General features: G+C 36.2%; 4 protein-coding genes across 4 annotated transcripts; all 4 read right to left on the bottom strand.

Annotated features, from left to right (window-relative positions):
* Positions 1-2,845: 2,845 nt before the first annotated feature.
* On the bottom strand, positions 2,846-3,670 carry HELRODRAFT_143639 (hypothetical protein; the record flags this gene model as incomplete). Its single annotated transcript, XM_009018536.1, has 3 exons — positions 2,846-2,970; positions 3,093-3,380; positions 3,478-3,670. Coding segments are annotated over 3 exons (606 nt in total), but the record flags the coding sequence as incomplete, so codon positions are not given.
* Positions 3,671-3,800: 130 nt separating this feature from the next.
* HELRODRAFT_78458 (hypothetical protein) lies at positions 3,801-4,184 on the bottom strand (the record flags this gene model as incomplete). The annotated part of the gene is made up of 1 exon (XM_009018535.1): positions 3,801-4,184. A coding segment is annotated over one exon (384 nt), but the record flags the coding sequence as incomplete, so codon positions are not given.
* Positions 4,185-4,558: 374 nt separating this feature from the next.
* Positions 4,559-8,708, bottom strand: HELRODRAFT_131517 (hypothetical protein; the record flags this gene model as incomplete). The annotated part of the gene is made up of 6 exons (XM_009018534.1): positions 4,559-4,830; positions 5,063-5,365; positions 5,587-5,865; positions 6,414-6,707; positions 6,816-7,133; positions 8,564-8,708. Coding segments are annotated over 6 exons (1,611 nt in total), but the record flags the coding sequence as incomplete, so codon positions are not given.
* A 763-nt stretch (positions 8,709-9,471) lies between these two features.
* Positions 9,472-11,021, bottom strand: HELRODRAFT_78197 (hypothetical protein; the record flags this gene model as incomplete). Its single annotated transcript, XM_009018533.1, has 2 exons — positions 9,472-9,600; positions 10,449-11,021. Coding segments are annotated over 2 exons (702 nt in total), but the record flags the coding sequence as incomplete, so codon positions are not given.
* Between the last annotated feature and the right edge of the window lie 502 nt (positions 11,022-11,523).

The raw sequence follows: 11,523 nt of genomic DNA, 5'->3' as shown, positions 1-11,523 counted from the left end.
TCGTAGTCTTCCCCAGGAGTCATCTGATCCTTCCACCTGAAATATAATGACGTCACGGGTAATCTGTTTATGGGCGTCCACTTGCTGCTGTGGCCCTGGCGTTTCTCGATGATGTAACCAGTTACGGGGCTTCCCCCGTTTGACTTTGGCGGTTGCCAGGCCAATTCAATTGATGTTTTATCTACCGATTCAATAGTTAGATTCAGTGGCTTTGATGGCACATCTGAACAAATAAAGTTAATGCAATATTACGATGATCGGGGACATTTTTGTGAACTACTTATACATTTGCAGGTGTGGCATTGTGTTGAGATTTAATTTTCACCAAATATTTCCATGAATAAAATTATTAAAGTTTAATCATTCGATCGATCAATCAATTACATAACAAACATTACATTATTGATTATCAATCAAAATAAGTAAAATGTCGATGTTGAACTGTCTCACCAAAATTAAGTGACGCTTGAATAGCTTCATCAAACTGCACAGACGGACCGACACCGATGCTGTTCTCGGCGGCCACTCTGATTTCATATGATTCACCTTCCTGCAAATTTTTTACTTTGTACTTCAAAGTATCTCCCCCAACTTCTCCTGCCTTGGTCCATCCTTTCCTCCCCTCTTTCTTCTCAATGAGGTAACCCAAAATGGCTGAACCGCCATCTTTTTCCGGGGCTTTCCACGTGATCGTTATGTAATCTCGGCCTTTGTCGTTCATCTGCAGGTCTTGCGGAGCTGACGGCTTGTCTGATTATATTCAGGTTAAGTAAATTTTCTTTTTTCAAAATAGCAAAATATGTTATATAAGAAAATACATTTATTCAAATTGAGGTATTATGTTGAAAAAAATTGGAAATAATTACACTCTAATTAAAAAAATGCAAATACCTAGCACTGAGACATCTATGGTGCCGGAATCAGTCCCAACATCATTGACTGCCACTATCTTGTACATCCCTGTTCTATCCCCAGTGACATCATTTATTTTCAAAGTGGCAACTTCACCATTGTAATCCATTTTGACATTAGTGGAAAGTTCCACAAGTTCATCACCACAGTACCACTCAACTTTCGGTTGTGGATTTCCTGTAACTTCGGCAACTAAGGTCAATGTCGTCGATGCTTTGCACTTTTGAAGCCCCTTGTACAGCGGTTGTATAGTAACTTTCGGTTTTGAATGTACGATTAGGTTAGATTCAGATTTTGCACTGCCGATTGAGTTTTCCAGCTCGCATTTATACTTGGCAGCGTCGTTAAGTTGAGCATCGCTTATAGTGATTTGCAATCGTTTTCCGCCGTCGACAACATCCCAAGTGACTTTTGATCCTTTGTACAACTCTTTGGAACCTCTGAAAATCAGAACTTTTGATTCGGGTTCTCCTAAATCAACTTTGCACTCAAGAGTTGCATCATCGCCCAGCGTGCAAGTTACGTCTGTCAAGTGCGAAAGGATTTTGGGTGCTTCGCCACCTATAAATGAGCAGACCATTAATACATTTTTAAAAGTTAAATCTGATAGGGAAATTAACAGAGTGTCGGAGTCGGTCAAAGTCAGAAATTTTTGACGGAGTCGAAAATTTTTTATCCGACTTCGGTAAAAAATAAAAAATTATATTTTTTTTTCTAAAATTTTTTTCAAGATTTTTTTTCAGAGGATAAATATATGTAGTGATAATACTGAAAATATGTGCTAATAATTTGGATAAAATCACATAATTTTTTTCAGTATGTTGCAAAACATAAAAATAAAGTAGTTTAACTAAGAAAAACAGATACATTGACTGATTTTGAGTGTTTTTTAAAGTATTTATTAATTAGTAGTGATAATAAGGTGAAGTTATGATGCACAAGTAGAATTTTTTTCATTATGTTGTAAAACATAAATATTAAGTAATTTTACTAAGAAAAAAAATTACATTTACTAATATTAAGTGTTTTATGAAGTGTTTTTATTTAGTAATGATAATAAAATGTATGATGAAAAAGTTTAAAATTTTTTCTGAAATAGAATTAAGTTATATTTTAATAAAAATTGACTAAATATACGATCTACACATTTATTTTAACAATTTGTTAACCTGATAAGCTGGATGCAAGCTGTGGCTTCGAACTTTGAGAATATTTACCGACACCAGCTTTGTTCTTTGCAGCAACTCTGAACTCATACGTCTGCTGGGGCTTCAGCCCTCTCACCACCAATTCGTTATCCGTCACCAAATCATCTCCGTACGGCGTGGGGGACCATGTGCTGCTGCCTATAGGTCTCATTTCCAGCAAATAACCATCAATCAAGCAGCCGCCCGTGTCTTCAGGTGGCGACCATGTGACCTTCATGGAAGTATCTTTTACGTGGCTGGTGCATGGAATTCCTGGTGGTCCTGGCAAAGCTGCATAGCAAACAATCATAGGTAAATAATTCACAAATTTTTTTATTAATTTGTCTTGATAAATTTATGCAGAGGAAATGAAAGAAAAAATTATAGTCAAAGCTGCACAGTAAACAATCACATGTGATTAATGAGCAAATTTCATAATAATGTTGAATTATTTCTGATAAAATTTGTGCAAAGGAAAAAAAAGAGAGCCAAATAATAAACAAAGGTATATGTGCGTCGCTAACAACACATGGGCATACGGTGTTCTACAATAAAATATGAAAACTATAATGCGTACTCCATGGATTTTTAGCCACAATTGGTTGACTGGGTCCACTGGGTTGACTCAAACCAACTTTGTTTTCGGCCAATATTCTAAATTCATATTTCGAATCTTCATTCAGATCTGTTACCTCGTACTCAGGCTTATCGGCTTTTAATTTCATAGGCAGCCATCTTGTGCCCACCTTCTTTTCCACCACATACCCGGTTATTTCACTTCCACCGTCAGAGTCCGGCTTCTTCCAAGTCAACTTGCATGTAGAGGAGGTTACATCAAATACTTCTGGAACACCGGGAACACTAGGAACAGCTGGTTAGTGTGTGAAAATATGAAAATAAATTAAATTAACAAATTAAAACGTCGATAGCTATTTTTTAAAACACTAAGTAATTTTGAGTACATAAAATCTGGAAAGCACTAACTGAATTGACACTTAGGTTGCACCATTTGGTCCAATTCAACAAATTCACCAACACCCACTGAATTTTCTGCGGCCACCCTGAAATTGTACTTGTTTCCTTCGAAGAGTCCAGTTGCCAGGGCTTCTAAATTTGGAGTGTTGGTCACTGATTGCCACATTTTGCGCTGGCCTTCCTTTTTCTCCACATTATAACCCGTGATGTCACTTCCGCCATCTGTATCAGGCTCGCCCCATGTAAGAGTCACCGTGTTTGATGTAACTGACTTGACGGCAAGATTTTTGATCGGACCCGGTTTGTCTAAAATGTTTTTACAATATTATTTTTCATTAATTTTTCAATTTATTCGTTGACAATTTTATTATACAAAAATTATATATATAATTTTATATTTTACCTATTGTTTTCAATTTTATATTCATAGTATCTTTTCCAAAGGGGTTTTCTAAGGTCAAGGTATACAGACCAGCGTCAGAAGCTTTCATTTTGTTTAAATTTAAAGTGGCATGATTGTATATTGTCTCAGGTCTTATGCGAGTTGGATCTGGAAGGAACTGACCATTGAAAGTCCAGGTCACTTTTGGTTGGGGATGGGCCGTGAACGGAACTTCCATTGAGATAGATTTTCCAGTTGCTAATATTAATCTGGTTTTATAGCTCTCGTCGTAGCTTCCGATTTTAGGTGCAACTGAAAATAAAATATACGTAGTAAATTAGAAATTAGAAAATAAACTTAGAAAATAAACACCTATATTTAGCTTCGTTGTATTTATCACTCGAGTTATCATTTTTATAAAATTCACAAATATAATTACAGTTACCTTCAACAATTAATTTAGCACTGGAAGTTTTATTCTTGAAAACAACGGAATACTCGCCCTCATCTTTACCTTCTACGTCTTTCACCACCAACTTTTGCACGTGACCCGAAACAATGATATCATATTTATCTCCTTTTTTGATGGGTCGATCGTTTTTGAACCATTCCACTTTCGCATTTTCTTCTGCCAGCAAACAATCAAAAGTTGCTTCACTTGGTATTTCAGTGACTCTCTGATCTTCTAACTGCTTCTCAAACACTGCCGTTGGCTCTGAAACAGAAAGGTACGTTTAAATTGATTAAATTATATAAATTAATTTATATCCTAACCATATTTAACAGGCGCAGATGGTTCAGAGTATGGACCTGACCCAATTTTATTATCTGCTCTGACCCGAAAAGTGTATTCCGTACCAGGTTTCAATCCATTTATGACGTGTGTTAACAGCGTTATTGGTTGACCCGGATTGACTGGAACCCACCCAACAGCACTTCCTGCTGCCTTCATTTCCAGTAAGTAAGTCAAGTCACCAGCGGTATCTTTCGGTGGGCTCCAATTGACAGTGGCAGAGTTAGGTGTCATGGCAGATACTCCAGGTCTTCCAGGTTGACCTGGTTTCTCCTGTTTATCTTTGATTGTAATAGGTCCTATAGAATCTGAAGGCTCACCAGGTCCAGCTTTGTTAACTGCGATCACTCTGAAGAGATATGATGCTTTATCTGAAAGGTCAGTTACTCGGTGCTGAAGGTCAGCGACTGGTGATTTTGTTATCCTCATCCACTTTCCTCCGTGACCTCCCTGTTGCAACAGTTCAATATGGTATCCACTGATTGGTGAACCTCCATCTGATTCTGGAACTGCCCACTTTAAAAGACATGATTTATTTGTGACTTCGTCCGCATTCAAATTGCGTGGTTTCCCTGGGGGAACTTTTTTGAAAATAAACAATAATTATTTTTCATGAGTATCACCCTTAGTACATGCGTATAATAAATGCACGTGTATTATATTATTTTGTAAAAATTATAACAAACGGTAAAATGCTGGGTACATACCATCAGCTTAAATTGTTAATGTCTACAATTTTTCTTGGAATGTAAAAAAATTAAAAAACACAAATGTTGATTTAGATAGTAAAAATAGCATAGAAATACGACGTACCAAACCCATGTCCACCGACGTAAGGTTGGTTTGTTTCGGCGGCAGGTCCCACGCCGATTTTGTTCTCGGCTGACACGCGAAAGAAATATTGATTGCCTTCGTACAATTTGTCAACTGTGGCTTGCATGGTTTCCTTGCTAAATGATGACACGGTCACCCAACTGCTTTTTGATGCTTCACGTTTTTCTACGATATACTTGAGGATGCCACTTCCGCCATTGGATTCAGGTTCATCCCATGTAACAACCGCTGATTCACTTGTTGCTTTCTTTACTTGGAGGTTGAGAGGTGCTGAAGGTTTGTCTGTGAAAATTTGAATTGTTTTAATATAATTTTTAAATAAAAAAATAATTATACGTAATTATTCAAATGAGCTTTCCAGTGACCAAGTTTTTGCGATTTGAACCTACGAACAATTGTTCAACTCAGTGAAAATAAAATCGAAAATTAAAATTTACTAAAGATTTTTGTTTAAGCAACAAAGGATTTTTTTTGTAAATTGCAAAACACCCTCAAGAACTAACCTAACACAACGATTTCAAATGACATTTCGGCTTCTCCGACTTCGTTGATTGCCTGAACACGATAAACACCAGCAACTTTAACACTGCATTTCTTGGCAAGCAGTGAAGTGGTGTCTTGTGTGACCGTAAACAGCGATCCATTCAGCGGCTCTTCAGAAAGGAGCCATTTGATGGATGGTGTTGGGGAGCCGGTAAACTTCAACTCAACACCCAACTGAGATCCAGCGTTAAACACCAGAGGTTCATTCAGCGGTTTGTCCGATGATAACGATGGCGGAACTGAATACGCAAAAATTATCAAGTACAAAAACTCATTATCGATTAATATAAAACTGATTTAGAAATATTTAAAATCATTACAACGTTTAAAAATGAGAGAGCGATAAAGTGTTTAACACATTACCTTGGACAACAACTTTTGCTTCGCATTCAACCTTTGACACTTTATTATCCAAAACTATTTTGTATGTGCCGGCGTCTTCAACATCAACTTTAATTTTTTCTAGAACCTCATCTCCGTTCTTTTCCGTGATATTATATTTTTTGAAATCCTTTATTTCGCGACCATCCTTAAACCACGATATTTTGGCCGCCGGTTGGCCTAACTCCACTTTTGACGATAACTTCAAAGTGTCGTTAATTTTCACTTTAACGTTTTCCAACGGTGTTATAATTTTTGGTTTAATACCAGCTGAAAATGTAAGTTGATTTATTTTAGTTTTATTTAATTTTATTTAAAAAACATTTTAAAATGTTTTAACGCGCAATATTGTTTTTATGATAACAAAAATAGAATGCAACATAAATTTAATGGTTCAAGCAATTACCTATTTTGTCCTCAGTTTGGATCGGCTGTTCAGTTTCGGCAAAAGGTCCAACGCCGGCTGTATTCTCAGCCGCTACTCTGAAATCATACATTTTGTCAGCTTTAAGTCCTTTTACTACATAAAAAGTGTCCTTGATCTTATCGTTTGTGGCTTTCTCCCATCTCACTGAATCTTCCAACTTCATCTCAATGACGTAATTTGTAATTTCACTTCCACCATCGTCTGTTGGAGGCGTCCAAGTTAGCGCGATCGAACTTTTGGTTGATTCTTTCATTTCCGGTGTTCCCGGCTTACCTGGCTTTTCTAAATTAACATTTTATTCATTCATTTAATTGAATATCCAACAATAACTATAGCAAAAATGAATTATATTAAATGTAACCAAATATTTTTATTTCATACCAAATGGATTTTTGGCAACCATTGGTTGTGATGGAGCACTCGGTTGGCCTCTACCAACTTTATTTTCAGCAGTTACTCTGAAAACGTATTTATTATCTTCCACCAAATCTTTTACATTAAGTTTAGTGTCCGGAATGATTTCTTTGTTGACGGATATCCATCTAAGAGGCCCTGAAGGAGCATCAGAAACTAGAGCTCTTTCAACATGGTAGCCGAGGACAGGGGAGCCACCATCGTCCGTAGGACAGGTCCACTGCAAGGTGCATGAAGTTGGTAAAATGTTGCTGACTTCGGGAGCAGACGGTGGACCAGGCGGGGCTAAGTGATCAGATGTGTTACCGATGTCAAATAAAAATTAAATTAATTTTTTGAATTTTCGTATTTTAGTTGCATTTTAATTAATTTTATATGAATGACATCACTAAATGTCTCTAAGTTATTCTAATAAAATTTTAATAAATATTGAAATAAAAAAGACTAATTTGACATTAAAACGAAATTTTACTCATCAAGGAAATAGTAACATGAAATCAATCCTATATCCCTTACAAAAAGAATGCTTTGCAGTGACGGGCTTTTCGGTTTCCACCCATTCTCCGACTCCGACATCATTTTCAGCTGCTACTCTCACATAGTACTGTTTATTTTCTGTAAGAGGAGATATTTTGAATTCCTGACTTTCCGGTGCAAAGTCAATTGTACCAGCTTTTTGCCACGTTCGACTGCTTGCATCTCTGTATTCAACTTGGTACCTAAGAACAGGTGAGCCACCATCATCATTTGGTTCCTCCCACCTCATCGTGATTGAAGTTTCGTCTACTGCTTTCATGTTGAAGTTTGTTGGAGCGCTAGGAACATCTGATAGCGAGTATTTTTACGTAAAATTGTAATTACATTAATCAGTATTTCAAACGTTTAAAAACAATGTTTACATTTATTAATTACATAGTAAAATGAACTCACCAATAACTTTAATCTTCATTTCAAACTCTGCCTGCCCTAATTTATTTTCAATCGCCAACTTATAAGCGCCAGCATCTTTACGAACGACCTTTGTTAATTGCAAGCTGCAAGTTTGAGGATTCGTTTGAACTTTAACTCGAGGAAATTTATTTGCATCTGGTAACTTATTTTGCCCGTTAAATGACCATTCTATGTTTGGTTCAGGACAAGCTTCATAAGGCACTTCAATAGTAACTGATGCTCCAACTTTTAATGTCATTTGATTTTCATAACTGTGCTTTCCAATTTTAGGTAAAACTGGAAAAATCAGGAAACGTGTATAAATCATATTAAATAAATTATAAGCTAGAAATTAAATAATTGATGATAGGCATCCTACCTTCATAAATAACTTTCCCGGTTGTAACTAGATCTTTATACTCTGCTGTGTAAATACCCACATCTTTAAAATCAGCCTTTGTTATAACCAATTTATGAGTTTTCGCAGAGGCTACTATTTTGAAATTTAAGTCAGTGGGCGTAAGTCTTTTCTTATCTTTGTACCAATCAAGTTTCAACCCTTCTTTAGAGATTTCACATTCTAGGGTAACAGTTTGACCAAGTTCTTCTAACTTTATTACCGTTAACTCTTTAGTAAATCGTAACTCTTCGGCTAGAAATAAGTTATTTCAAATTAAAATCAAACGAAAATTTGAGTAAAACTTCACAGCAAACTTCAATTAGAAGTTAAAAATGTAAATAATTTACAATTAATACACACGTAAAACATGAATAAATGTGCTAACAATATTTAGCTGGAACTGATGGAGCAGATGGTTGACCTTGACCTACTTTGTTGACGGCACTTACTCTGAACTCGTAACTTTGGCCATCTTTCAAACTAGTTACTTTAAAATATAACTCTTTTACAGTACCAGAAATTATTTTCCAGTTGTTTCTGGCCTCTTTCATTTCAATAACATAATGCACGATTTTAGAACCTCCATCGTTTTCAGGGGGTGCCCATGTAAGCTGACATGATTCTTTGACTAACTCACTCACCTATTTTGATACGATTTATAGTAGTTTAGTTTCGTTTTTTAATCATTATTTTAATCTTTTTAAAATAATTATTTGAATAAAAAACAAGGAAGAATCTAATAATAAGTTTTAAAACAAACGCTTTTTTGGTTGTGTACAACGTATCAAAACTTACAGTTGGCTGTCCTGGAGGTCCCGGTTTATTGAATTGATCTTTAGCTAAAAAGACACCAGTTGTATCAGATGGTTCGCTAACGCCAAATTTATTTTCGGCTAAAACTCGCATTTCGTATTCGTTACCTTCTACCAAATCTGAAAAGTTTTTCTTCAAATCAAAAAGTGGGTTTTTATCGACTTTGAAAAATTTTGATTTCTGGCTCGACCTTTCAACCCAATAACCAGTGATTGGTGATCCTCCGTCTGTTTTGGGAACGTCCCAAAAAAGCTCGCAGGAAGTTTTAGTAACGTTTTGTACCCTTACGTTTTGAGGTGGACTAGGCGGTCCTAACTTACTTACTATTGCTACTGGTTCTGTGATTGTCACCCATTCACCTTGGGCTACTTCGTTGACCGCTGCAACTCTGAATAAAAATTGACCGCCGTCTGTTAGTTGAGGAACTTTAAACATCAGTGTTTGACTGCTTTCGTGTTTACCAATTGCAGAGAAACTTTTTTTTACAACATCCGCTTTTTCAATGATATAATGTTTAATTGGCGATCCGCCATCATTTTCGGGTGGTTGCCATGACAACGTTATTTCGCCATTAATGTCAGAAGTTTGTAAGTTAATTGGAGCAGAAGGCTTATCTAAGATTTGAAGTTAAAAAAAGTCAATATAATAAATATTTTTCTTTTATTTAAAGTATACACAAACCTTTAACGAGCACGGAAAACTCAGCTGAATCTTCTCCAACTTCATTCAATGCCGTCAATTTAAACTTGCCAGTATTAGCTTTTGACGTTTTCTTTAATGTTAATTTACACGTATTTCTATCTTGACTTACAAGTACATTAGCATCAGGTTTAACGTCAGTAGGTTGAGCATCGGATTTGTTACTAAAAAAAGACCAGACGACATTTGGTTTCGGAGAACCTGTAACATTTGCCGAGATAACTAAAGTTGAGCCAGCGTTTGAAACAACTATTTTACTATCTTTAAATTTAGCTTCAGGCTCAACTTTTGGAGCGGATTTAACACTCACTCTACAATTTGATTCAACTTTACCAATTTTATTAGAGACCAGTACTTTAAAAACACCGCTATCATCATCGACCTTGGAGGGAACAATTTTCAAAGAAAGAGTATTGTCATCCTGTGTTGTCAAAAATCTATTGCCAGGTTTTATTTCTTTATTATTTTTATCGTACCAGGTAACTTTAGCATTTATTAACGATCCGGGTTTCAAACTACATTGTAAGAAAATTTCTTCGGGTTGAATGACGGATATATCAGACAAGAATTGTGTGAAATCCGGATGAATTTCTTATATAAAAAATAATTACAAAAATTCTTAATAATTTTTGCCAACATTACTGAACAAAGCAAATAAACATTTCAAAAGAAATACCTTTCTGCGTCTCTTCTACTGGTTTTTCTTCTTCAGGTTTTATTTCATCCTTTTTCTCTTCAACAGGTTTTACATCTTCTACTTTTGGAGCTTCAGCATCTTTAGCTACAAAACTACCGGATGGTTTGGAATAGACACTTGGCCCAGCCGCGTTCGAAGCTGACACTCTAAACGAACATTCACTTCCAGGAGTTAGATCGTTGACTTCGTATTGAGTAGTTGTAATAGGTTCTTTGTTGATTTTTATCCATTTTCCAGTTTTGCCGACCTGCTTTTCTATGTCGTATCCTATTACCGGTGAACCGTTATCTGATTCGGGTGCCTCCCATGTAACGAGACAAGACGATTTTGTAATGTTGTCTACCAGAACGTTTTTGGGTTCCGAAGGCGGACTTTGAACGGCAACATTAACGGTATGTTCAATTTTTCCATTTTTGTTTTCGATAACGACTTTATATTCCCCGGCATCCGTCGGAGCAACTTTCATCATTGTCAATTTCGCTGACGTTTGCGATGTTAGGGGTTTTATTCGTGCGTCGTCCGGAAGTTTGTCTTGTCCGTTGTAATACCAAGTGACTTTAGCGGGTGGAACTGATAGAAAAGCTAAATCTACCATTGAGGTAACGCCGGGTTTCAAAGTCAGCTTGTCTGCCATATCCGGTTTGGTGAATTTTGGAGGAGCTGTAATCAAATTTAACAGTATAATAATTTATTGTAACAAAGTGTTTGATTATTTTACCTTTTAAGATAAGTTTAGCCGCCGATTTTAAATTGCCTTGTCTGAAAAATATTGTATACTCTGCCTCATCATCAGGAAGAACATTTCCTGTTATCTCCAGTCGGTGTTCCTTTCCTTGTGTAACGAATTTCACGCGATTCGATGGTTTCAAGGGCTTTCCGTTTTTCAACCACTCAGGTTTCATGTTATCTTTTTCGGTTTGGCAAATGAAAACCATCGGTTGCGCCAGATCTTCAATAATTACTTCTTTCAGTGGCGTCAAAAAACCAGGTAGTGGTTCAGGTACGGGTTCTTCAACTTTAGGCTCTTCTATTTTTGTTTCGTCTTTTGGTTTTTCTTCATCTGTTTTTGGCTCTTCTTTCTGCGTCTCTTCTACTGGTTTTTCTTCTTCAGGTTTTATTTCATCCTTTTCTCTCAA

This window comes from Helobdella robusta (assembly GCF_000326865.2).
Source record: "Helobdella robusta unplaced genomic scaffold HELROscaffold_22, whole genome shotgun sequence".
Classification (NCBI taxonomy): Eukaryota; Metazoa; Annelida; class Clitellata; order Rhynchobdellida; family Glossiphoniidae; genus Helobdella; species Helobdella robusta.
The sequence above is the reverse complement of the archived record's forward strand: the minus strand, read 5'-3'. Positions and strand labels throughout refer to the sequence as shown.